General features: G+C 47.8%; 1 protein-coding gene across 1 annotated transcript; it reads right to left on the reverse strand.

The window, feature by feature from the left end:
* Positions 1-10,780: 10,780 nt before the first annotated feature.
* Positions 10,781-20,714, reverse strand: CCDC116 (coiled-coil domain containing 116). Its single transcript, XM_035098779.3, has 4 exons — positions 20,655-20,714; positions 18,662-19,198; positions 15,358-16,254; positions 10,781-11,942 (listed from the first exon to the last, which is right to left on the reverse strand). The coding sequence occupies exons 1-4, from the start codon at positions 20,712-20,714 to the stop codon at positions 11,067-11,069; spliced, it is 2,370 nt and encodes a 789-aa protein (XP_034954670.2). The 3' UTR covers positions 10,781-11,066.
* Positions 20,715-27,922: the final 7,208 nt, after the last annotated feature.

Below are 27,922 nucleotides of genomic sequence, written 5' to 3' on the forward strand. Positions count from 1 at the left end.
GTTCGGAATGAATTTTTATTTGTATACCAATTTATTTGTAACACAAATGGAAACAATAAAAATGAAGTTAAAAAAAATAAAATAGAATCATAGAATCATAGAGTTGGAAGAGACCACAAGGGCCATCCAGTCCAACCCCCTGCCAAGCAGGAAACACCATCAAAGCATTCCTGAAAGATGGCTGTCAAGCCTCTGCTTAAATACATCCAAAGAAGGAGACTCCACCACACTCCTTGGCAGCAAATTCCACTGCCAAACAGCTCTTACTGAGCAAAGAGAAAGAGGTGCATCTTCAGCGTTCGCAGATAACTGTACAATGCAGCTCTGTGGGGAAGGCGTTTGACGGCTTAGGGGCTGCCACAGAGAAGGCCCTCTCCTAGCCCCCTTCCCCCCCCCCCAGCAAGCTGAGATTAACCAGTTTCCTTTTCAAATATTCTGGCGTTTTGACATTAATTTGTCGGAGCATGTATTTTCTCCCGGGGACGACACACTTTTCCCAAGAAGAAGAAGAAGAATGACTTAAATCGGTGGTTGGGATGCTAGGAGGAAGCGTCAGTCTGGGCGTCCTTTTTGCACTAACCGTGTAGATTTTCTTACCGCCTGGAAACACCAAGCAAAAAACCGAATTGGGGTGGGGGGTGGAGTGGGATCGAGGAGAGGAAGAAAGAAAGGAAGCAATCTGGTGCAGCCTGACACTTCGCATAATGCATTTGTATTTCATGAGAAACGGCAGCTCCTTCCTGTTAAGGGCTGACAATGGCTCATGCTGTTTTCCTGAAACAGGGCAAAACAGATGTCTCGGGATGCCAGCTTAGCCATAGAAAATCAATCTTATGGGGCTTTAGCTGGCACCTGTTTATCTTTCTGGGAGGTCACCAACCCCCCAAGGCTTTTAGTACAGTTTGTGTTGTGCCTCTTACAATGCATTTCAGCCGTATTTTTTAAAACAACAACAACACGCACACAGACACGCAAAACTAAAACGACAAGTTGTAATTGCCTTTAGAATAGCTGCTGTCAAAGAACTTGGCTGGCGTTGAAATATTATCTGGCCTCTTTCTTTTCTTTACTGCTCTGGCAGTAAATTGGCGGATGTTGCTCCTGCCACTGGGAGACCCAAAGATTGAGATGAAGAGCTCTATTCCAGACCATGGAAGGAAGAAGGAGCAGAGACGCGTAGTTGGCTTGATGGAAGGTTTTTTATTATTGTTTCCTCCTCCTATTTCTTGCAAACCTGAAGCAAAAGATGGTTGCATGGAACCACAGCAGGTCAGAGCTTAGTAATAAAGAAAGACATTCAGAGAACAGCTGAAAGATCAAATGTTCCATCCCTTGCCGACGGGGTCCCCTTCTGCTGCTACAATTTTGACTTTTGCAAAAAAGTCAACTAATCTCCCGTGCAGTGATAGAGAAGCCAAATATGCCCCCCTCCCCAGTCCTCTCTGCATACCTGCCAAGTTGCTGTCAGAGAGATAAGGGACCGGGCCGGAAATAGCAGACCGGAAGTAGCGCTGCCGCCATTTTTGGAACTGGGCGGAGCATGCTCAGAAGTGACTTTTGATGCTGCTTTGCCCAGTTCCAAAATGGCCACCGTGCCAGAAGTCGCACTGCAGCCATTTTGGAACTGGGCAGAGCAGCATCAAAAGTCGCTTCTGAGCATGCTCCGCCCAGTTCCAAAATGGCCGTCGCGCCAGAATAAACCGGGGAAAACGGGAGACTTGGCAGCTATGCCTCTCTGTGCAGCTCCCATCATCCCTGACCCCCAACGAAGCTAGCTGGGGAAGATGGGAGTTTTAGTCCAGCAAAATCTGTGGGCCCAAAGATAAAGAACATGTGACTGGGCAGTGGCTCTCAAGCAGAGGTCTTTCACATCACCTCTTGGTCAACCTAAGCCAGGAGTCAGCAAACTTTTTCAGCAGGGGGCCGGTCCACTGTCCCTCGGACCTTGTGGGGGGCCGGACTATATTTTGAAAAAATAATAATGAACGAATTCCTATGCCCCACAAATAACCCAGAGGTGCATTTTAAATAAAAGGACACATTTCTACTCAAGTAAAAACATGCTGGTGCCCAGACCATCCGCGGGCTGGATTTAGAAGGCGATTCGGCCGGATCCGGCCCCCAGGCCTTAGTTTGCCTACCCATGACCTAAGCCTTTGTATTGGAGAAGTCAAGCATTGAACCTGGGGCCCTCTGTATCTGCTATATACTTTCTGGAAAGTTCTGTCACTGTGCACTTGGACACCTCTTCAGATGTGGTAACCAAATTTTGCTTGATTGTTCCTGAGATCAAGGAGTACGTTTCTGTCTATGTTTCGATACAGTCGGATACCATTTTGAATCAAGATGCTGGACTTAAGCTTTCACAACTGCACCACTTTTTTGGTTTCTTAGAATTCCCAAGCAACACAAAGTACGGGACTGCTAGTTCATTATAATCAGGCATAGGCAAACTCCCCCTTCATGGATCAATGCCTTGTCGTGGCGAAGGGGCTTGAATAACTCAGAGAAGCTATGAGCTATGCCATGCAGGGCCACCCAAGATGGACAGGTCATAGTGGAGAGTTTTGACTAAACGTGATCCATCTGGAGAAGGAACTGGCAAGCCACTCCAGTATCCCTGCCAAGAAAACTCCATGGACAAAGACAACAGGCATATAAAAGTTATGACGCTGGAAGATGAGCCCCTCAGGTCGGAAGGCGTCCAACATGCTACTGAGGAAGAGCGGAGGACAAGTACAAGTAGATTCAGAGCTGATGAAGCGGCTGGGCCAAAGCCGAAAGGACGCTCAGTTGCGGATATGCCTGGAAGCGAAAGGAAAGTCCGATGCTGTAAAGAAAAATATTGCATAGGAACCTGGAATGTAAGAACCATGAATGGAGGTAAGCTGGATGTGGTCAAAAATGAGATGACAAGAATAAATATCGACATCCTGGGCATCAGTGAACTAAAATGGAAGGGAATGGGCAAATTCAGTTCGGGTGACTATCATATCTACTACTGTGGGCAAGAATCCTGTAGTAGAAATGGAGTGGCCCTCATAGTCAACAAAAGAGTGGCAAAAGCTGTAATGGGATGCAGTCTCAAAAATGACAGAATGATCTCGATACGAATCCAAGGCAGACCTTTTAACATCACAGTAATCCAAGTTTATGCACCAACTACCGGAGCTGAAGAAAGTGAAATTGACCAATTCTATGAAGACCTACAACACCTTCTAGAAATGACACCAAAGAAGGATGTTCTTCTCATTACAGGGGATTGGAATGCTAAAGTAGGGAATCAAGAGATAAAAGGAACAACTGGCAAGTTTGGCCTTGGAGTTCAAAATGAAGCAGGGCAAAGGCTAATAGAGTTCTGTCAAGAGAACAAGCTGGTCATCACAAACACTCTCTTCCAACAACACAAGAGACGACTCTACACATGGATATCACCAAATGGGCAGCATCGAAATCAGATTGATTATATTCTCTGCAGCCAAAGATGGAGAAGCTCTATACAATCAGCAAAAACAAGACCTGGAGCTGACTGTAACTCAGATCATCAGCTTCTTATAGCAAAATTCCAGCTTAAACTGAAGAAAGTAGGAAAAACCACTGGGCCAGTAAGATACAATCTGAATCAAATCCCTTATGAATACACAGTGGAAGTGAGGAACAGGTTTAAGGATTTAGATTTGGTGGACAGAGTGCCTGAAGAACTATGGATGGAGGCTCGTAACATTATACAGGAGGCAGCAACGAAAACCATCCCAAGGAAAAGGAAATGCAAGAAAGCAAAATGGCTGTCCAACGAGGCCTTACAAATAGCGGAGGAGAGGAGGCAAGCAAAATGCAAGGGAGATAGGGAAAGATACAGGAAACTGAATGCAGATTTCCAAAAAACAGCAAGGAGAGACAAGAGGGTCTTCTTAAATGAGCAATGCAAAGAAATAGAGGAAAACAATAGAATGGGGAAAACCAGAGATCTGTTCAAGAAAATTGGAGATATGAAAGGAACATTTCGTACAAAGATTACCATAATCAAGGACAAAAGTGGTAAGGACCTAACAGAAGCAGAAGACATCAAGAAGAGGTGGCAAGAATACACAGAGGAATTATACCAGAAAGACATGGAGGTTTCGTACACCCCAGGTAGTGTGGTTGCTGACCTTGAGCCAGACATCTTGGAGAGTGAAGTCAAATGGGCCTTAGAAAGCACTGCTAATAACAAGGCCAGTGGAAGTGATGATATTCCAGCTGAACTATTTAAAATTTTAAAAGATGATGCTGTTAAGGTGCTACACCCAATATGCCAGCAAGTTTGGAAAACTCAGCAATGGCCAGAGGATTGGAGAAGATCAGTCTACATCCCAATTCCAAAGAAGGGCAGTGCCAAAGAATGCTCCAACTACCGCACAATTGCGCTCATTTCACACGCTAGCAAGGTTATGCTTAAAATTCTACAAGGCAGGCTTAGGCAGTATGTGGACCAAGAACTCCCAGAAGTGCAAGCTGGATTTCGAAAGGGCAGAGGAACCAGAGACCAAATAGCAAACATGCGCTGGATTATGGAGAAAGCTAGAGAGTTCCAGAAAAACGTCTACTTCTGCTTCATTGACTATGCAAAAGCCTTTGACTGTGTCGACCACAGCAAACTATGGCAAGTTCTTAAAGAAATGGGAGTGCCTGATCACCTCATCTGTCTCCTGAGAAATCTCTATGTGGGACAAGAAGCTACAGTTAGAACTGGATATGGAACAACTGAGTGGTTCAAAATTGGGAAAGGAGTACGACAAGGTTGTATATTGTCTCCCTGCTTATTTAACTTATATGCAGAATTCATCATGCGAAAGGCTGGACTAGATGAATCCCAAGCCGGAATTAAGATTGCCGGAAGAAATATCAACAACCTCAGATATGCAGATGACACAACCTTGATGGCAGAAAGCGAGGAGGAATTAAAGAACCTTTTAATGAGGGTGAAAGAGGAGAGCGCAAAATATGGTCTGAAGCTCAACATCAAAAAAACCAAGATCATGGCCACTGGTCCCATCACCTCCTGGCAAATAGAAGGGGAAGAAATGGAGGCAGTGAGAGATTTTACCTTCTTGGGCTCCTTGATCACTGCAGATGGTGACAGCAGTCACGAAATTAAAAGACGCCTGCTTCTTGGGAGAAAAGCAATGACAAACCTAGACAGCATCTTAAAAAGCAGAGACATCACCTTGCCGACAAAGGTCCGTATAGTTAAAGCTATGGTTTTCCCAGTAGTGATGTATGGAAGTGAGAGCTGGACCATAAAGAAGGCTGATCGCCGAAGAATTGATGCTTTTGAATTATGGTGCTGGAGGAGACTCTTGAGAGTCCCATGGACTGCAAGAAGATCAAACCTATCCATTCTTAAGGAAATCAGCCCTGAGTGCTCCCTGGAAGGACAGATCGTGAAGCTGAGGCTCCAATACTTTGGCCACCTCATGAGAAGAGAAGAATCCTTGGAAAAGACCCTGATGTTGGGAAAGATTGAGGGCACTAGGAGAAGGGGACGTCAGAGGACAAGATGGTTGGACAGTGTTCTCGAAGCTACCAACAGGAGTTTGACCAAACTGCGGGAGGCAGCGCAAGACAGGAGTGCCTGGCGTGCTATGGTCCATGGGGTCACGAAGAGTCGGACACGACTAAACGACTAAACAACAACAACAACAACATAGGCAAACTCGGCCCTCCAGATGTTTTGGGACTACAACTCCCATCATCCCTGACCACTGGTCCTGTTAGCTAGGGATGATGCGACTTGTAGTCCCAAAACATCTGGAAGGCCGAGTTTGCCTATGCCTGATTATAAGGGAGAAAGTAAATGAGTATGCTTAGGGCATAGCTGTCAAGTTCTCCCTTTTTTTAAGGGAAATTCCCTTAGGCTGAATAGGCTTCCTCGCGAGAAAAGGGGAAATTTGACAGCTATGGCTTAGGGACACCCATGAAATGGGACTAAATCTGTCCCCTGGTGAGGAATTTGCTATCTCAGCCATGTCCTAAATGGCAAGTTTATCCCATAAAACATAGCGAAGCAATTGAAAACCAAGCCAGCTTTATCTTCGTGGGTCTGCTTTGGTTTTGCATTTGGTCTTTCTAGAGCAAACAAGCCAGTGTGGTCCCCTCTAGATGTTGCTGGACTATAAACCCCATCAGCCCCAGCCAGCATGATGAATGGTTAGGGATTATGGGAGTTCTAGCCCAACATGTGGAAGAAACCCATGCTGAGTACCAGCTTGAGTCCATTATTTCAGTAAGGCCTCACTGAGCTGAATTCAACCTTGGGCACATAAATTACGCACATTAATGGAATTTCTACCAAAAGCAAGTATAAAATATTTGGCACCTGTTGATCTTCAGCTCGGTGGTGGACTGGCAGAGAGTAGAAAGCATAGAATCATAGAATCATACACACATCGCACATGCACAGAAGCGCTCTAGAATCATAGAATCATAGAGTTGGAAGAGACCACAAGGGCCATCCAGTCCAACCCCCTGCCAAGCAGGAAACACCATCAAAGCATTCCTGACAGATGGCTGTCAAGCCTCTGCTTAAAGACCTCCAAAGAAGGAGACTCCACCACACTTCTTGGCAGCGAGTTCCACTGTCGAATAGCTCTTACTGTCAGAAAGTTCTTCCTAATGTTTAGGTGGAATCTTCTTTCTTGTAGCTTGAATCCATTGCTCCGTGTCCGCTTCTCTGGAGCAGCAGAAAACAACCTTTCACCCTCTTCTATATGACATCCTTTTATATATTTGAACATGGTTATCATATCACCCTGTCACAGATGGGGTGTTGGCTACTCCCGAGTAAGCACTCCACACATCCTCTGGATTTTCATAGTTTTATTGTGCATGCTATATACAGTGGTGAGATGTCTCAAATCATGTCTGCTCTGCATGGGGCAGAAGCCCACAATGGCGTCTCGTGGGCTCTGACCCCCCTTTTAAGACTCGGCATCCAAACGCCCCTCCTCCTTGCTCTATGGGTCCTCCGTGGTCCCAAACCAGGCTCCTGAGGTGCCGGTCTACCTCCTTTCCAGCTCCTGCTGAAGCTAGCTCCTCCCCTGCTTCCCTGCTACCAGCCTGGAGCTGAGCCACCAGGACTCTGCAGAGCCCTGGACCTGTCTTAACCCTTCCTGTTCCTGATTTAAACTCCCAGACTTGCTGCTGCTCTCCCATCTGATGGAAGTAAGCAGAGTGGGCTGCTCTCTGCAAGCCCTCTCTCTTACATCCACTCCCCCTCCAGGCTCCCCCCTCCCCCCTTTCTGAGGCCTGGGTTGCCTGGTCTGATGTCTGTAAAGAGGGCTGGAAGCCTGACAGGTCTTCCTCCTCTGCTGTAGTGTGTGTAAAACCCTGTTCCCAGTTGGTGCTGGGTGGCTGGTCCGTGTAGTTCCCTCCGTTGTCATCCTCCTCCTCTCTCTGGACAATTGCTTCCGATTCCCGGAGGGCTCCTTGGGTCTGCGTCTCCCAAGCTCCCCACCTGGGATCGCCCTCCCCCTCTGTGTCCCCTGTGCTACTGACATGTGGTGGTTCGGATCTGTGGGAGAAAGGAGCGTGCAGTTCCAGTGTGCGGCCCTCCCCTTGCATGGTGTGCATAGGTGCCTCCGCGTTTTGGGAAGCAGGAGTGTCCTGCCTGGCCATCAGACATTTTAACCCCCCCTCCCCCCTTCGGGAGCCCGGGCTCGCTGTGGCACTGTAGACCTCCTCCTCTTCCTTTCTTTCTGGAACCTATTGGCTGCCTTCTCCCTCCACCCTTCTGTCTAGTGTCTTTTGTGTGATTTCCTCCCCCTCCCTCCTGTCAGCGTCTTGTGTTGGATGTGTGTCACGTCCTCTGAACCTTGGGCTTTCCCTAAAGTGCGAGAGCAAAGACCTTTGACCCACGGGATGGACCTTCCTCGCTGTAGGTACTTCCCCCCTGAAGGTGACAGGGTTGATCTGTGTCAGAACCTTGAAGGGCCCCAGCCTTCTGGGTGCCAGCTTCTTCCCCCTTCCCCCCATGGGAAGGCCTTCTGACCACAGCCAGACCCTGTCCCCTCCGTGGAAGACCTTCTCCAGTCCCCTGTGATGGTCTGCCCCCTCCTTGTAAGCCTCATTGCCCCTTGCCACGTCTCCATCCAGTTGTTGGTGTACTGTCTCCCTCCTCTCACCCCATGCCTCAATGGGTGGTCCCCCAATCTCCCCCTCCCCCTGCTCTGGGAAGGCTCTGGGGTTTCGCCCAAGACTGGCCTTACTGGGTGTGAGCCTCGTGAAGACATGTACTGCATGCCCCTCCGTGGGGTTGTCATGATATTGCCTGAGAATCTTCCCTCTGAGGGAGTCCTGGGGCATATACCGGGCATCATTGCTAAAGAGTAACCCCTCTTTCTCTGCAAGCCCTTCCCCTGCCCCCTCTCCCTCCCTCAAGTCCCTCCGTATGTTCTGGGTAAAAGTGTCCTCTTTGGTGAGTTGGCTCAGTTTCTCTTCCTGCATCCCCGCCTCTGCGTCGTTCCATCCGCCTGGGGAGCTGATGTGGTGCGATCCTGAGGATTCTCCTTCTTCCATTTTCACGATGGCTACCGTGGCTGTGTGCTCTTGGTGTTCTCCTCCTTCCCTGCCATCTGCATCTCCGAAGGTGAGATCTCCCTGGCACTGGCTGCCCACAGGGTCATGGTCAATTAAGTCAAAAGCTAGCACTTCTGAGTGCCTATTCACTGTCCTCTTCAGAGAGGGGGTCTGTTGCGTGACCTCCCCCTCCTGCAATTCCCTGCCGTCTATGGCCGAGACGCTCATGGGAAGCTTCCTTGGGAAAAGGGGAATCTGATTCTGCCTAGCAAAGTCCACCGATAGGAAATCATTGCTGCTGCCCCTGCAGAGAAGCCCGACTGTCTCCTGGGTCTGGCCTCTTGGCAGCTGCAGACTTACTTCCATCACTTTGCCGTGCTGTGGGGTGTTCCAGGAGGGCTCTGTTGCTCTTCCTCCGCCTGGCCACTCCCCTCCTGATCTGGCAGCCAGGCTGGCTCGTTTCCCCACGCTCCAGTTTGCATGCTGAGCTCTTCCATCTTTGTGCCTGCCTGCTCTCGCCATTCCTTCCTCTGGGGGCAGTGTTCCACCCAGTGGCTGGACGCATTGCAAAGGAGCCATCCCCCGCCTTTCTCTTCTTTCTGTTTTCCCGCGTCAGCGTTTGAAAGCACCCGCGCGGGGGCTTTATCCCTCTGCATCACATCTGGTGGGAGGGGTCTGTGCTGGGCTGCAGCTGCCTCACCAGGACTGTGTGGGGACTTGGGGTGGCCGCCTTTCCCCTCTGTCTGTCCCTCCTGTCCGGAATCGCCTTGCACTCCCTCCTGCGCTTTCATGGCACCATGTCTCTCAGCCTCAGAGCCAGCTCGTGCTGGGGGTCGCCCTTCAAAGTGCTGGCCCGTGACGGCACCCTGCTCATCAGCCCTCCCGAGTGTCCTCTCTGCTTGTCCAGCCTCCGCTCCTCTGGCCTGGCTGTGTTCAGAGCTGCTCGGTTCACTAAGCCTGGCTTCCCCTGTGATTGGGCGCCTACCTTGTCTTTGAGCTGTTCCATAGTTGCAGGGTGCTGGCTGCAGCTTGCTCTCTGCTGCTCCCCTCATGCATGCCAATCCTTCCTTGGCATCTCTCCTTTCCGTTTCAGATGCTGCCAATTCCATGCCTGCTGCCACGTTTGCAGCTCTCTCTCCTCGGGGCAGCCATCAAAGATTGTGGGCTTGCTGTCACAGATGGGGTGTTGGCTACTCCCGAGTAAGCACTCCACACATCCTCTGGATTTTCATAGTTTTATTGTGCATGCTATATACAGTGGTGAGATGTCTCAAATCATGTCTGCTCTGCATGGGGCAGAAGCCCACAATGGCGTCTCGTGGGCTCTGACCCCCCTTTTAAGACTCGGCATCCAAACGCCCCTCCTCCTTGCTCTATGGGTCCTCCGTGGTCCCAAACCAGGCTCCTGAGGTGCCGGTCTACCTCCTTTCCAGCCCCTGCTGAAGCTAGCTCCTCCCCTGCTTCCCTGCTACCAGCCTGGAGCTGAGCCACCAGGACTCTGCAGAGCCCTGGACCCGTCTTAACCCTTCCTGTTCCTGATTTAAACTCCCAGACTTGCTGCTGCTCTCCCATCTGATGGAAGTAAGCAGAGTGGGCTGCTCTCTGCAAGCCCTCTCTCTTACACACCCCTTAACCTTCTCTTCTCCAGGCTAAACATGCCCAGCTCCCTAAGCCGTTCCTCATAAGGCATCGTTTCCAGGCCTTTGACCATTTTGGTTGCCCTCTTCTGGACACGTTCCAGCTTGTCAGTATCCTTCTTGAACTGTGGTGCCCAGAACTGGACACAGTACTCCAGGTGAGGTCTGACCAGAGCAGAATACAGTGGTACTATTACTTCCCTTGATCTAGATGCTACACTCCTATTGATGCAGCCCAGAATTGCATTGGCTTTTTTAGCTGCTGCATCACACTGTTGACTCATGTCAAGTTTGTGGTCTACCAAGACTCCTAGATCCTTTTCACATGTACTGCTCTCAAGCCAGGTGTCACCCATCCTGTATTTGTGCCTTTCATTTTTTTGCCCAAGTGTAGGACTTTACATTTCTCCCTGTTAAAATTCATCTTGTTTGCTTTGGCCCAGTTGTCAAAGCAGTCAGACCAGCAGCAGGTGGAGCTCGGCCAACTCATTCTAGTTTTACCCCCATCCTCTTCCCTACCGAGTTCTACAAGGACAAACCTGAGACTAAGGAGGAGGAAGCTGTGGACTACTTGTAAGTAAGAAGGAAGGAGATAGGGGTTGGATCAGGGCAGAGATTAATGGGTCCACCTCCCCTGCTTTAGGTTCTGAACAGCTCTGAAATGTCAGTAGGGCGTAACTTCATCATGCGCCACAATGGAAGCTAAAAGAGGTTGTAAAATAACAATCTGCAAATATTATTCTCTCTCGCGAGCTAATGGGCTTCTTGTCTGAGACCTTCCACAGATTCCGTAGGTGGGCATATACAATACATATAAATTACAAAACCACGAGCGTATACAAATCTATATGCTTTATTGCTATCATACCACTTTTAGATTTTAGGCAGGTAAGTTTTGCTACCTTCCCCGCTGAGGCTAGACCTTCGAGACGACGATTGTTTCTTCAAATGTTCTCCAGAGTACTGACTCGGAGCTCCTACTTCGGGCAAAACAGTCCCTGACCCTCTGGTCCCGTCAGGGCCTATGTTTAATTTTTGAGAAGACGATGCCTTTGGCGTCACAGCGAGTGGCGACTGGTCTTCCGAATCTTGAGCCTCAACCAAGGACTTGCTGTCCTCAGAAGTGATAGATCTCCTTGAAGCAAACCGGCCTGGAAGTCCTTCGCCATCTAAAGACATCTCCTCAGATTCGCCCTCTCCAAAAGCAACTATATCATAAATATCTGTTTCTTGGCTGCCCTCTTGCTGGCTACTGGAGTCTATTCTTGGCATTTTGCCTGACCTCACTTCCTTCTCCACGGCGCTTTTCATCACCACGACTTTGCCAGTGGGCATGTCGGATTTGAACAGGACGCTCTTCTTCTCCGTTTTTTTCTGCAGGTCCCAGAGGACTCGCTTCTTCTTGCCTTTCTTCTTCTTGTCTTTCTGTTTCGGGGTCTTGGGCCTCGGCTTGCGCGGCGCGTAGATCTCGTCGTTGACTTTCGACCAGTCGATTTGAGACGACAGCCGTATCCCGCTGCCCTTGACTCTCTTGTAGCCGAACATGATCTCCAGCAGGACCTTGGTTACGGGAACCGAGATGAATCCCAGCTTCTCGGAAAGAAGGGTTTCGTAGTTGTACTTGTACAAGATGAGCTTGGCTGCGTTTTCAATCAGGAAATCAATGATGGCTTGCTTCGGGAGGGGCTTGCCTTGCAGGCGGGCACGCTTGATGTCGCTGGGGCTGATGATGCGCCGTGTGACAGCAGGCTTGGAACAGTGGGAAGGGAAGACAGAAAGTGTTGGAAAAGTATGTTAATTTTTTCAATGTTAATTGTTTCATGTATGCCACAACGGCGGCAAGAGTATTCCTGGCCAAGAATTGGAAGACCCATGAATTACCGACAGTGGACGATTGGCAAATGAAGATGATGGAGGATATGGAACTGGCTGAGATGACCGGGAGAATTCGCGACCGGGGAGAAGAAGCGACAGAAGAAGAGTGGAAAGACTTTAAAATTTACTTTTAAAAAATATGCTAAAATTGTATATTAAGATTAGATTTAGAAGTGTATAGAAACTGTGGATTTAGGAATTAGGTGAATATAAATAGACGCATGAGAGATTTGAAATTGTAAGGAATTTTGAACAACGAATTGGAAATTGCTAAAGATAAAGGAGAAATGAACCGCAGATGGAGGGAACTCGAGGAAGTCCCCTCATATAATGTTAAAAGAAAAGGATTGAGTATTTGGATTTTTGTGTTTCTTTTTATTGTTATGGTTACAGGTAGGTAGCCGTGTTGGTCTGGGTCGAAGTAAAATAAAAAAATTCCTTCCGTAGCACCTTAAAGACCAACTAAGTTTTTATTTTGGTATGAGCTTTCGTGTGCATGCACACTTCTTCAGATACAATGAAATAGGAGTCCCCAGGCACTTATGTAGAGAAGGGGTGGGGAGGGGGTGGGAGGGGGAGGGGAGGGTGGGGAGGGGGGTGGGGAGGGGGGGGACTCCTATTTCACTGTATCTGAAGAAGTGTGCATGCACACGAAAGCTCATACCAAAATAAAAACTTAGTTGGTCTTTAAGGTGCTATGGAAGGAATTTTTTTATTTTTATTGTTATGTTATTGTGCTTTATTGTTTTATTGTGTTGTTGTTTTTTGTGCTGTTTTTTTGTTGTAAAACCAATAAAAATTATTTTAAAAAAGAAAGAAAGAAAAAGCATTCATATATGCATATGTGGTAGTCTTGTGTAGAGGTTGGTGTTTTTTGAAATAGCATATATAAAGAGTTAAAGAAATTGTTAAAATGCACATTCAAGAAAAGGCCAGAGGTATTTTTATTAAGTATTTTGCCAAAGGAAATAGGAAGATCAGAGAAAACATTGTTCATGTATGGAATAGCCGCAGGAAGGATTTTGATAGCGAGAAATTGGAAAAATAGAATAGACTATACAAAAGTCTATATATAGTCTATATAATAGACTGGCAGGCTTTAATGGTGGGATATATGCAGTTGGCAAAAACAACAGGTAGAATAAGAGGACAAATGAAACAAGGAATGGGGAGCATTTAAAGACTATTTGAGAAACAGCAACATAAAAGAAACTCCTTTGGCAGAGCTAGAGTGAACCTTGTACAATGCAATGCCTAAATACATGAATAAGTGATGAAAATACGTAATATATATATAAAACTGTGCAAAAACATCTTAATAATAGACAAAACACAGCAAGTTTAATTGGAAGTCATTTTTAAAATTTGGTTAATAGATTGTAAGTTTGAAAGTTATAGAACAATTTGCTTTTTATATTTGTTATTTGTTAATTGTCATCGTAATGTATAGTATATGTTTGTATGTATAATATGTGTGTGTATGTAATGTGTTTGTTTACAATTTTTAAACAATAAATATATACTTTTAAAAAATGAAAGTGTTGAAAAAGCTACTTAACAATGCCATAGGACAGTGGTTTTTCAACCAGGGAGCTGTAGCATCCTGGGGTGCCTTGAATGATGGGCAGGGGTGCAACAGGCAACAATAGCCTCTGTCCCTCTTTCCCCCCCTCCCTTCCTCTCATGCCCTCTCACGTCTCTGCCTTCCAAAGGCTTGCCCAGCTGTTTGTTGCAGCAGCCCTGGCTACAAGCTCCCCAGGCGAATGGTGCCTCTGGGGCTGGCCAGGGGGTGCTTGCCAGGCCTCTGTGGGGAAGTCTGAGGAGGGACCTCTTTCTGGGGCAGGGGGGCAGCAGCCCAGAGGATTCCCAAGATGATGAGGGGAGAAGAGAGGAGACTGAGGGAACACTCCACAAGGGAGGGCGTTCAAAAAAGGGTGAGAGGCTATCAGCTCTGCAGTCAAGGGGTGACATAACTGGGCTCCTGAGCCCCACAGGGGAGCCGCAGAAAGAATGTACAGTGGTACCTCGGTTTATGAACACAATTGGTTCCGGAAGTCTGCTCATAAACTGAAGCGTTCATAAACTGAAGCGAACTTTCCCATTGAAAGTAATGGAAAGTGGATTAATCCGTTCCAGATGGGTCCGCGGCGTTCGTAAACCGAAAACTTGTAAACCGAGGTGCTCATAAACCAAGGTTCCACTGTAGTTGGTCAAGGGAGCCGTGGACCAAAAAAGGTTGAAAACCTCTGCCATATCATATAAGGCATAGGATTTTTAAAAGGATAATAAAGTAAGGCTTGGGTCATATTTTACTGTGGGGATGTTGTCCAGGGACTGGATGTGGCCCTCAGGCCGACGCCTCAGGCCACCCCCACTGGGCAGCCCTGCTTTAACCCTCCTTGATCATTTTTTCCCTGGCTAGCATGTATCCCAGTACATTTCTGAGCACAATTCAAAGTGCTGGTACTGATCTTTAAAGCTTTAAACAGCCTCGGCCCAGTATACCTGAAGGAGCGTCCCCACCCCCATCGTTCCACCCGGACACTGAGGTCCAGCTCCGAGGGCCTTCTGGCAGTTCCCTCACTGCGAGAAGTGAGGTTACAGGGAACCAGTCAGAGGTAGCGCCCTGTGGAACACCGTCCCATCAGATGTCAAGGAGATAAATAACTATACAACTTTTAGAAGATTCTGGAAATCATCCCTGTATAGGAAAGTTTATAGTATCTGATGTTTTACTGGGTATGATGTTTTAATTGTTAGAAGCAACCCAGTCAGATGAGCGGCATACAGATAAATTATTTGCATTTGTTGTTGTTGTTGTTGTACATTATCCCTGAACTCTGATAATGCTTCTTGCTTGTCTGGATAGAATAGATGCTAGAGAAGGATGGTTGAGTCAATCAACATTAGTTGCTCTACTAACAGTAGCAAATCACCCCTACAAGTTGGAGTTAACTATTTATTAGCAAAAACAGGTACTGTACTGTTATTTTTGCCAATGCATTTTGATTATTCTTGTTGCTAATACATGCATTTTCATTCACACTTTATTTTTCAATACATCATTCGGCTGAAAACCGGCATTGCAAGATTCGGAAGAAGTGCAAATTTCAAAGGACGGCTGTGTTTTAGTTCACATATTGTTTTGGAAAGCGCAAATTAAGCAAGTTTAAGTGTGGATGGATTCAAACCTTCTCCCTTCCCCCCCCCACCATCTCTAAGGCCTGCAGGACCCTTGTCATACTCCCCAGGTAGGCCGCAGCCTCCCTTTCTTTAGAAATTTACGTACCTGTTTGGACTCAGCAACTGACTGGATAGAGTCTTTTTTCTGCCTTGGTTTCGGAAGTGGGGGCGGAACGTATTTCGGTTTGGGTGGGGGCTCCTCTGGCGGCGGCCTTGGCTTCGTTTTTGGCAGCGGAGGCGGCACGTATTTGGGTTTGCGCTGAGGTTCCTCAGGCCCCATAGATTTCCGCTTAGATTTCGGAAGGGGTGGTGGTGTATATTTTGGCTTGCCCTTCTCTTCTGGGGATGGGGAGGGTTGGGATTCCGCCTTCGCTTTCTTCCTCTTCTCCTTCTCCTTTTCCTTCTCCTTCTCCTTCCCCTTGTCTTTCTTCTTCTTCCCCTTCTTCTTCTTCTTCTTCTTTCCTCCCTCCTTCCCCTCTTCGGATTTGGAGTCACCCTCTTCTGACGTGTCCTCTCCGCTCCCGGAGTCGACTGAGCCGCTCCTCAAGCCCTCTTCTTCTTCTCCTTCTCCTTCTTCTCCTTCTTCGGTCTCCTCCATTGAAGAGGCCCATGGCATCAGAGGGTGGCCTTGCTCGTCGTAAGCAGTCACAAAGGGGATTCCATCCGTCATGGTCACCTCCAGCACTTTGAGGACCGCTTGGTTTATTATGCATTGAAGAGCCGCGAGGATTTTGTTTTCTTCCAAGAAATCTAGGGCTGAGAAAGGTTCGTTTCCTGGATAGTACAAGGGAATGCTGCAGGGAGTGGGCCGTTTCAGAACACTGGTGATCTCCTTGTGCAGGGACTCTACGGACGCCGTCTGCTTTGGGGTCTGTTTCCTGAACTTTGCAAAATAATCTCTCCGCGGGCAATGTAGCTTAGTGAAAGACTCTGCCAGTTTGGCCCAAATGTGGAAGTGTTCTTGCCGGAAATAATAATTGTCCCCTGATCGTTCTGAAAAGGTCTGCAACCGAGTAAAGGAAGAGAAAAGAAAAAAGTATATTATAACAGCATCATAACAAGTAACAAGGGGACGTGTTAGGTTTGGATATTCTAGGTGGAAGCTGGGAACAGAGACCATTTCGTAACTCCCAGATAAGACAACGGAGGAACGTAAAAAGCCACCTTACGCTGAACCAAACGATTGGTGCGTTTAGTTCAATATTGCCCACAACAATGTTCTTCAGCCTTAGGCCCCCAGATGTTGTTGTACTAAATCGTTACCCATTGGCCTAAGCTGGTTGGGGGTGGTGTGTGTTTTAGTCCAACAATATCTCAAGGCCCAAGCTGGAAAAGCACTGGTGTATAGTGACTGGCAACAGCTCCCCAGGGGTTTGGACAACCACTGCCCAAATGCACACTTCCTCTTCCCTCTCTCTTAGCTGCTTCATGCAAAGTCAGACCATTGACCTATCTAACTCATTATTGTAAACACTGGCTGGCAGCAGCTCTCCAGGTTACAGACAGGGTTCTTTCCCAGCAGGGGTTGAACCTTTCTGCATCGAAAGCAGACGCTCTTCCGCAGAGCTTCCAAAGGCATGGCCAGTGTCCCCATCTTGTTTAGCATTTGCATTCCTAAGCAGAGACTTTTGTCCCTGAATCAAGGATAGGCAACCACTTGCCCTCCAAATGTTGCTGGACTACAACTCCCATCATCCGTGACCATGGACCACGCTGGCTGGGACTGATGGGTGTCCAGCAACATCTGGAGGGTCTCAGGTTGTCTACCCCTGGTCTACCCCTACAAACCAAATGATTTCGCAACCCAGATCAATCAATCGGAATGACTCTCTGGACAATTAACACATTCTCCTGTCTCTTTGGGTGCTCTCGGCTATTCCCTGACCTTTTCCTTTTCCTTTTTTATCACATCAAACCATTCCCTCTGGTTTGCCCTCCAAAAAAGGGGCAAACAGCAGAATAGTAAAAAGAAAGGAAGGAAAGAAAGGTTGTTCTAGGAGACTTGTGATAATCGCTGCACATTAATTAATAAGTGATCACAGAATAGGTACCATTCTTGAAAAGTGTGATTCCCATCTTGGAATGACTATTCTTCACCCGTCCCTTCCATGGGCCCCTCCCAGTGTCATTTTCTATTGTGCATTCATGACAAATTGTGCACACGGAATTATCAGAGAGGCCACACGTGTTCCCGCTTTCAGTCATATTCACCCCTGCAAAAAGTTTTGGGAGAGTCACACTGCTTCCTTTTCAATCAGTGCATATCCCATAACTCCCTGCTGAAATCCCGGAATGTTTTATAGCACAAATATTCTAGTTTATTTTTGTCCCACTTTTCCTGTGCTATAGCCTGGCCGGACAGCAACAATATAGTGGCATTGGGAAACATTGCGGAACAAACGGATGCAGAATCACTAATTCACGGCTATTGTTATATGTTGCAGAATACACTCACAATAAAAGACCCGTCTGGAGGAGCCCGTATCCCTCTTTCAGTCCGTGCATCCAGTTGATGAATGGGGATTAAATCCTGCTGCCTAGGCTGCATGATCCTGTTCGTTCCTGGCTATGCAGGCAATGTAAGATTAAACGCTGTCCTCCTGCCCATCAGCTAACAACACCGGTGATGTCAGCTGATGGGTAGGTGAGCATGATTTGGAGAAAACTTGACAGGCAAAATTGGACAGTTTGATGGGCCAGGTATGGCTGGCCCACAGGCCAGAGGTTCCCCACTCCTGCATTAGGGTCACAACATAATTCAAGCCTGGAGTGCAACTGCGATTTTCACCTGTCATTAGCTGCGTCACAGGCACTGTCCAGTAGGTTCCTGCGACACTCAAGTTTTATAGAGAACCTGTCCAATTGTCATGCCGCCAGTAGCTTTGAAAGAATCACATCACACACACCCGGGAACAACACATAGTGCCTTGAGGGCTAAGAACATGCACCGCTATGAGAACAGTAGGAGATTGCAAGGGGGAAAACCAGAAGCTTCTGGGAAGGAATATTGTCTGCAACCCGACTCAGTAAACGAAATAAGCATTCAGTGATCTGAAAAAGGCTCAGATCATGGCTTAGGAGGAGCAGGATGGAGTTGGCCACCAGGCATGTGGCTGGAAAAGAACTGCAAAGAGAAGGCTCCCTTTCTACCGCTGGCTCCTGCGGTGCAACATTGCACAACTATCCTAAGTCCTTGCACACACATTATGGAATTTATGGATATAGGACCCCATTTCCACACCCATACAACCCTCCCACACACACACACACATAGCAGGCTTTTCTGTAGCGGATCCAGACATTTTGTGCAGAAATTTATTTCCGTGCATGGATTACATGGACTGGATCAGAGTGGGGAACTCTCAGCACGGCACGGGAGGTCCGATCCATCAAGAAAGTCCTCCAAATACCTCTGCGTGGAATCCTCCGGAAACTCCCTCCCTGGGCCTCTCATCTAGCCTCGGGAGCCTGGCAGCATATTTATCCAGGAGGGACATTTTCCCTTCGAGCCCAGGCTCCCTTCTGCTCATGAGACATGCTTCCCAGTCGTCTTCAGAGCTGGAAGTGGCCGAGGTGGTGTGGTATTGCGAGCTGCAGGAGAAGGACCACGACCGGCTGTCCAGGCTGGAGCCGGATTCTTCTTCGACATCAAATATAGGGTCTCCATCCTCGGTCGTCACTCGCCGCAGCTTCCGCACGGCGTCCTCGACGATGTTCTGAAGGCTTTCCAGGACCTCCTCGTCAGCCAAGAAATCCACAAACTCCGAGAATTCGTTGGCAAGGTGGCTGTTTTCGCCATGACTGCTGGAGCGATGTTTTCGTTTCCCTTTGTCTGGGCTGCAAGCTCTGAGCTCAGCAGTTGTGGTGGCTGTGAACTGGTCCCGGAATTGGCAGCGGGATGGTGGCCTCAGGATGTTTCTCCAGTCACAGGGACCTCCTTGTCTCAGCTGTAGACAAGGAAAAACCAGGGTGAAAAGGGGAATTGGGACTGAAGTTACTGGGACTCTGTTTCAAAAATGCATGTAACACCAGCAATGTAGGCAGTGATATAGTGGAGGGGGTAACACGGGGGGGGGGGCAGCAGTTCTGGGACTTTTTTCAGGAATTATGACAGCTTTGGCCTGGGTAATTGGCAGCTCTGGTGAGTGGAGTAGGTGATAATAAGGCTTTCAAGTTTTTTGTGTGGCAGATTAGGGTAGAGATCGCCAGAGTGTGAGGAAACAAGCAGGTAGGGGCTAGTCACTGCTTTCCTTTCCTTTGCTGGGGGTCCCTACTTCATGCTAGCAATTTAAATGGCAACACTTCCTTTTGCAATTATTTGAATTTTTCATTGACAGCCAATGTTTACATTTCAGCTGGCTGAAGACCTTTTGTTGACGCTCAATGGGTTTTACAAGTTGAACCAATGCCACCAGAAGCAAACACTACTGACAGTTGAGTGGTGCTTGGCCCCAGTAAGAGGTCGCCAAATCTGTCAATTTTGGTTCTCTAGGTTTCTCATTTTTCAATCTTAATTTCAGCGCTCCACATTTCTGCGGCAATTTGCCTTTTTAAAAAAAAAAACCATGAAAATGTATCAGCAGAGTGCAAATTTATCCTAATAAACATGGGTTTGCATGCAGTTTTGACTAATATACACATTTTTGCAAGCAATTTCCTTAAAATCTAATGCACCTGTGTGTGTTATTTTCACTAATGTATGCATTCTGTGCACGTTATCTTGCTCATAGATGCATATATATATATATATATATATATATATATATATATATATATACATATTCTTTGGAGAACTGCATTGCAAAATTCAGGTAGGTTCAGATAAAACCGGGTTCCTTAAAACCGGGCCCACAATACTCAACTCGTGCCTTCTAGTGGCTATGAGCCTTGCATCTGAGCCATGGGGAACCACTTAACAGTGACTCCCCTGAAGACCTCTATGATTCAGCAGGAATATAAGGGATCAGGCAGCCCTTGAGAGATCCTGGATGGCAGCTGGATCAACTGCTGCCCACCACTTTGAGTGCTGCCATCCGTACGACTGACACCTACGACTGCCAAGCCCAATGTCGGAGTGGGGCAGCACCAGAGGTCACTTTGTTTGTTGCGTTTATAATGCCACTTTTTACTCCATGAAGCTCAAGGTGGCTCGCATATTCGGTTCTCCCCCTTCCTCATTTAACCCCTACAACAACCCTGTGAGGTAGGTTAGGGTGAGAGTCAGTGAGACTGGCCCAAGGGCAGCCAGTGAGTTTTATGGCTGAGGAGGGATTCGAACCCTGGTCTCCCAGGTCACAGTCCAACACCCTAACCACTACACTACGCTGGCTCAGCTTGGGTGACTCCCCTTCCTCGAATGGGATGGTCAAGGGCAACCCATTTCTGTCTCCCATTTGGCCTTACCTGAGGTCCCCTGAGACTCTCATCATCTGCCAGATAGCCGGAATATCTACGACTCACCATGGTGCTGAAAGGACAGCGGCTGTCCCCTCCTCTCTTTCCACACCTTCTGTTTGCTCTTCCTGCACAAACACACACGCAAAATAGGAGTGTTGTTATTATTTTACAAAGAGGGGTGTGATTCCTGATGAAAGGTCTAGGAAGGAAAGTGGTCATCAACGTTTTCCTAGAGGGATAATATTTTGTGTGTGAATGAATCAGAGTTTGGTAGCAAAAGAGCAAAGATGTGGGCCTGGCAAGGGACAGAGGGTTTCATATCGATATAAATATATACATACTTATAAACCACCCACACATTCAAAACATCACGACGCCATACAGTAAAACCGTTAAAATGCTGTAAAATTACATAGTCATAAAAACACAACGAATTGAGCTACGCTCAATCAATTCTATAAAAACACTCAGCGGAACCAAATAGCTTTAAGCAGGAGGTGAAATATCAAAATTGTAGGCGCCTGTCAGATTTCAGTAGCAGCAGTGTTCCAGATTGGTGCCACTGCATTTGTTATGCTTGGTTTCATGAGGGCTAGAAACTCTGAAAGTCGAGGCAATCAGAATAAACAAATCCCAGTTCTAATGCACATATGACAACCAAACTCTTGCATATCCAAGTAAATCCCATTCTCGGTGTGCCAGCCTTTAAAAATAAATCAATACCAAACCGCTACTCACAATTGTGTTCATCAAGGGTGAAAAATCCCAGATTATGAGAGGTGAGGACAGGGGTTTTTACCCCTCCAAATTCCTCGTTGAGGATCCTACCCAGCGGGCTATCTAGCATGGAGGGGTTTTGCCAACGTGAGGAAGTCTCTTGCCTCAAATGTTCACACGGAAGCCAAAGAACTGCTTATGCCTCTCAGAGAATCTTGTTCTGTCATTGTTAGGTAACCGATCCTGTTTGTTTGCCCATGCGATTCCATTCATTTGCATAGAACCTTCCTATCGCAAAGCCCAGCTCTCAAAGCGGGAGTTCAGCTAGCACAAAGGTGGGGAGCCCTTTCCAGATCAGGGGCCACATTCCCTTCTAGGCAATGCCCAGAGGGCCAGGTGTGAGCGTGGCTGGAGGCAAAAGGGGGGGACGGAGCAATGAATGCCAATCTTACCTTTCTACAATGGGCTGGTTTCTACAAACACACGGATACGTCACTCTCGGTCCTCCATCCAGATAAGTGAGACTAATGAGCAGAGCCCAAGGCCCATTCCAGCCAAACCACCCAAGGAAGATCCAAAGTAGATCTGGTGAGGGGTGTGGCCTGGGAAGAGGGGGTGTGGCCTGGAGAGGAGGTGTGGTCTGATGAGAACATCAGGTACCTGATAGGGAGAGGCCTTAGAGTGATGTATTTATGGCCTGGACTTCAACCCTGAGCTTCTTCAACCCTGAGCTAGTTCGTTGGTGCAAGAAATCCAGACTTGGAAAGGTTTTCTCCAAAAGCACAATCTGAGGGAAATCACGGGCAGAGGGGAGCTATACGTTGCATGTTTCTGAAAGGCGCTCTTTGTATCCTCCAGATATGTGTGATTAGGGCTTTTTTCAGCCGGAACTCAGTTCCGGCACCTCTCAAGTGGGCACCAGCGCCAATATAAGAGAACAAGGGAGGGTCTCATGGTGAGTTCCAGCACATCTTTTTCTATAAAAAATAGAACTGTGTATGACCCAGCTGCACTTATTATTAAATGGGCAGGAGAGTATGAGCCTGGATCAGATGTTCTTCTAAAAGACAGGGCAGGATTTAGGCATCTTGCTTGGAGGCTGGCATATCTAAAATCCACACCAGCCTCCAGTTTTCCATTGGAAATGCCATAGCTCTGTGGCAGAGAGCTTGCCTTGCAGGCAGAAGGTCCCAGGTTCAATCCTCAGCATCTCCAGATTTTTTTTAAAAAATGTTCAGGTAGAAGGCAATGGGAAACTTTCAGCCCGAGATCCTAGATAGCCACTGTCAGCCTGGGCTGGAGGGAGAAACCAGTGGAGACCTGATATGAGGCAGTTTCTTACCTTACCAGACTGGAGGCTTGGGGGAAGAGAGTCAGCTGAGGCTCCCAAATGCCACAGAATATCCATTTCTCCACTCACCTTTGCCCACTGGCATGCAGCCTCCAGAAGTTTGCCCTGAGGAGTTTGCATCCCCCCAGGGATGAAGAACATTCCTTGCCCTTTGCACAAGCTTTCATCGGCTACAGTTTGCTTTTCTCTGGCACGCCGATGCACAAATATACGTTTTCTGCAGGTTTGGGACCCTGCCTCGACTAGAGAAACCTGAATTTCGTGCCCGTCCTAACACACCACACAACTATCTGCAGGAAGAATGCCGCTCGGCTGCATATTCCTTTGTGTATGGCCTGGATTTATTCCCCTTCCTAAAAAAGAGTTCTGGTGTGTGTGTGTGTGTGTGTGTTTTACAAAAGATTCCCTTGTCTGCTGCGTCTTGGCATGTCAAAGACAACATTCCAGCTGATAAGAATGGCAGATTCGGAACAGGGCTGGGAGCCAGGTGGCTGGGAGGGAGAGGAGCCGCGTGAGCAGAAAGCATGGCTGGCTTGGGGGAAGGTGGTCGTCTTCCCAGCATCACCTAAGTGGCTCAGTTGTGCGGAAGCACCGTAGCTGCCAGTCAGTGCAGACAACGCTGAGCTAGATGGACCAGCGCTGCCATGAAGAGGAGAGGTGGTAGCTCAGCAATAGAGCATCTGCTTTGCATGTCAAAGGTCCCCAGCAACTTCTGATAGGACTGGGAAAAGCCACTGGCTGAAACCCTGGATAACTGCTGCCAGTCAGTGCAGACAATACTGAACCACTGGCATAAGGCAGCCTGCTATGTTCTTGCAGCCCTAATTTCATAAGAATGTCAGAGGAGCCCCTCTGGATCTAGTCAAAGGCCAGTCTAATGCAGCCCCGTGTCTCACAGTGACCATTCAAAGACAATAAGAGAGTTGGAAGTGGGGAGAAGTTTGTGGAATTGCCCCCTTCCAGCTCCCATAGTGGTCCCTTCCCCAATGTCTGAAGGACAACCTTGCCCAGTGGGGAGTGAGAAGCTTCTTGTAAAACAAACAAGTTGTCTTTTCCTTTTATCATAACGGTGCTTATCTTCCTATATACATAAAAACACAAGGCTGTCATCACGCAGCCCCCATTGAAGGAGTTGTCATGCCGCATCACAATCCTGGATTTGGATGTATCCAGAGCACAAGGAGTAGGAAGGGGAAACTCTAGGAAGTTAATAATGTGTTTGGTTGTGGGAGAAAATAGCGGGGAGATTGGTGACCACTTTGATTGAAAAGCGGTATATAAAATAACCAAGGGATGCAGGTGGTGCTGTGATCTAAACCACTGACCGTCTTGGGCTTGCTGATCGGAAGGTTGGTGGTTTGAATCCCTGCAACAGGATGAGCTCCTGTTGCTCTGTCCCAGCTCCTGCCAACCTAGAAGTTGGAAAGCACACCAGTGCAAGTAGGTGGAAAGGTAAATGGCGTTTCCGTGAGCTCTGGTTTCCATCACGGTGTCCTGTTGTGCCAGAAGCGGTTTAGTCATGCTGGCCACATGGCCCGGAAAGCTGTCTGTGGACAAACGCCGCCCCCCTCGGCCTGAAAGCGAGATAAGCACCACAACCCCATAGTCACCTTTGATTGGACTTACGGTAACTGTCCAGGGGTCCTTTACCTTTTATATAAAATAAACATAAATAAATAAGCAGATGTTGCTGGAGTCCAGTCCCCATCATTCCTGACCACAGGTCATGCCCCTCCCCAACTCCCTTGCCATTTTTCTGCAATAGATGTCTGTTTACAGGTAGATGGAGTTTTCTGCCAGGTGTATTTATAGAGGTAGGCTCTGTTCTAATTTTATATTATTATACTTAATGGCAAGAGAGAAGCGCAGTCCTCCCAGGCGTCATTGGGCTCTCAACTCCCATCAGCCCCAGCCAGTGCTCAAGGGTGATGAGAGTTGCGGTCCATCAACACCCCTGATGGCCACCGGTTCTTCTCTCCGGACCTGTCTACATTGGCAAAAGAGGTGCTTCTGATAGGGAGGGGAGTAGGCAACATCCAGACCATTGCTTCCTTTCTGGCTGATAGTTGAAGCTCCTTTTGCCATGGCATTCTTTCTGGGGTGTGTGTGTGCAGGATGAAACCCTCTAGACTAGAGGCTCTTTGGTGGAGGGAGAGGACCCGAGAGAGCAGTTCAGGTCTCTCCACTGAGGATCACAGGTAGCCTGATGTGTGGCTGCTGCCATCTACAGGACAATATGAGAACAACGCACATCTGGGTGTTGAGCTGTGAGCAGTAGGGGTTCAAATCCCTACTCAGCCATGAAACCACGGGTGGGGGGGCACCTTGGGACAGTTAGCCACAGCCTCTCAGCCTAACCTACCTCTCAGGGTTGTTGTGATGTGGCCATTTCTCCTCCCTCTTTCTTCTGCCCCATTTTCTCTCTGATGCTCCCTCTCATGTGGTTCTGGTGGCGCTGTGGGCTTGCCGATAAGAAGGCCGATGGTTTGAATCCTCACGACGGGGTGAGCTCCCGTTGCTCTGTCCCAGCTCCTGCCAACCTAGCAGTTCGAAAGCACACCAGTGCAAGTAGATAAATAGGTACCACTGTGGTGGAAAGGTAAATGGCATTTCCGTGCGCTCTGGTTTCCATCACGGTGTCCTGTTGCACCAGAAGCGGTTTAGTCCTGCTAGCCACATGACCCAGAAAGCTGTCTGTGGACAAACGCTGGCTCCCTCAGTCTGAAGTGAGACGAGCGCTGCACCCTTTACCTTTACCCTCCCCCCCATGTCCCCACCCAGCTGGCAGACAGAGGAAGGCTAGATTGCTCTTCCCAGGAAGCCTAAACTATTTACTTGCAGTGGAGGACTTTTAAAAATTGGGGAAAGGAGAGCGATTGCTGTGTTCAGCAAGATGGAGAATCATCGAGAAGACACCATGAAGAAGCCATCCATTGCATGACTTCCTGGGCACCGATTCTCAGGGCGTAAACCTGAGCCGTCGCGGTGGTACCCTCTCAGGTGAACATGGAAGCGCAACATCTGTTCTAGCCCACCAAGTGGCCAAATTGACATTTTATCTAAAAGATATTCCTTATACACCCTCTTCAACAACTCATCTTTGTAGAATACTCTTCTGCAGATTGAATACCCAGTCTCTCTAGGCAGAACATGGTTGGATCAGACCCTAAACATTCTCCCAAGTTGGCATGGAATCTTAATTGTTCTGAACTTGTGCCATTTCAAACTATCATGTGTGGAGTGTTTCTCTTCTATGTAGCTTTGGGAGAGCACCTTGTCAGGTGGCCCCAATACGAAACCAATCAATAAATAAACAACAACAAAAATTTGGGGCGGGGGCCACATGAAAGTAAGCTGGGGGCCACATGTGTCTGTAGGACACACCTGTTCTAGGGAGACAGGTGGCATTTCTTCCCTGGGAAGAAGGGTTGATTGTTAAACCTGTTGGGGTTCTCCAAGAAAGTGTCAGTGCCCTAAACAAACTGCATTTCCCCGGTTCTTTAGGGGAAGCCTTGACTGTTTTAAAGTGGTACGATGCTGGTTTAAATGTGTAGTCCAGATGCGTCCTGTGTCTCTGGATGGAGAGGGCAGAGGAGGTCGGGCAATTTGGGATGGAGGTGGAGGGGAATCCCTGGGCTGGTCTCTGCCTTTTGCCTGCCCTGCAGGGTTGTTATGAAGACGAAAGATGGGGTTAAACCAACATAAGAAGCTGCCTTGTTAGCTGCCTAACAAGGATGGACAGCAACGGATGATTTCCTTCTATCGGTCCATGATAGATAGTGTTCTCTCATAGTGCATTACACTGGTTTGACAGCCATGGGCAGAGAGTCCCTACGGAGGGTGGTGAAGACAGTACATGATATCGTAGGCTGTCCCCTGAGTCCGCTAGATGTTATCACGAGAGAGACCCTTTGTCTCAGAAGAGCAAGGAACATTCTCAGGGATGACTCACACCCTGGCCAGCACCTTTTTAATCTCTTGCCCTCGGGCAGGAGATATAGAAGCATGATAAACTACTACACCAACAGATTAAAGAACAGTTTCTACTCACATGGGTTGTGAGGCTGCTGAATGGAAGACAGCAACATTGCAGCTGACATTCGTTGGTGGTCTTATGACAGCACACAGAGTAGAACAAGGACTGAGAGATTGTGGGGGGGAAGGGAGCTCGTTTAATCTCACTGTAAACAAGTGGTACAGTGACAATAAAGTATTTCTATTTCTCTATTTCTATTTCTATTTATATTTCTATATGGAGTCAAACCACAGCTGCACCCAGCTCACTACAGTCATACCTCGGGTTAAGTACGCTTCAGATTGAGTACTTTCAGGTTAAGTATTCCGTGGACCTGGAAGTGTTTATTTCCAGGTTCCGCTGTGCGCGCATGTGCAAAAGCAATCTGCACGCTTTGCGCATGCGCATAATCGTTCTGCGCGCTTCGCACATGCACAGAAGCGCTCTAGAATCATAGAATCGTAGAGTTGGAAGAGACCACAAGGGCCATCCAGTCCAACCCCCTGCCAAGCAGGAAACACCATCAAAGCATTCCTGACATATGCCTGTCAAGCCTCTGCTTAAAGACCTCCAAAGAAGGAGACTCCACCACACTCTATCGGCGCTTTGCACATGCGCACTACCACCGCTTGGGTTAAGTACTTTTCGGGGTGCGAATGGCAACCCCAGAACCAATTAAGTACCGGTACTTAACCCGAGGTACCACTGTAAATGTTAATTTTTTCCACCTACAATACTGTCTCCTTTATTTTATAGTACAGTACATTGATTTTATGAATCAATGGTCTCGTTAGACAGTAAAATTCATGTTAAATTGCTGTTCTGGGGGGTGTTTTTCATTGTCTGGAACGGATTAATCCACTTTCCATTACTTTCAATGGGAAAGTTCGCTTCAGGTTAAGTTCGCTTCAGGTTAAGTACAGACTTCCGGAACCAATTAAGTACTTAACCTGAAGTACCACTGTATCTATCTACCGCTGAGCTATGCTCCCTTCGTCAGCTACACCACGTATTGCCACGAGGATTAAAAATATAAATATAAACTAATAGGCAAATCCACACCACACATTTAAAGTACAGTCAGTGCACATGGGACCCTGGGAAGCTCTAGAACTCCTGGAAGCTCCTATTGTACAGTGGTACCTCGGTTTATGAACACAATTGGTTCCGTAAGTCTGTTCATAAACTGAA

This window comes from Zootoca vivipara, chromosome 16 (assembly GCF_965207765.1).
Source record: "Zootoca vivipara chromosome 16, rZooViv2.hap1.1, whole genome shotgun sequence".
In the NCBI taxonomy this organism is placed as follows: domain Eukaryota; kingdom Metazoa; phylum Chordata; class Lepidosauria; order Squamata; family Lacertidae; genus Zootoca; species Zootoca vivipara.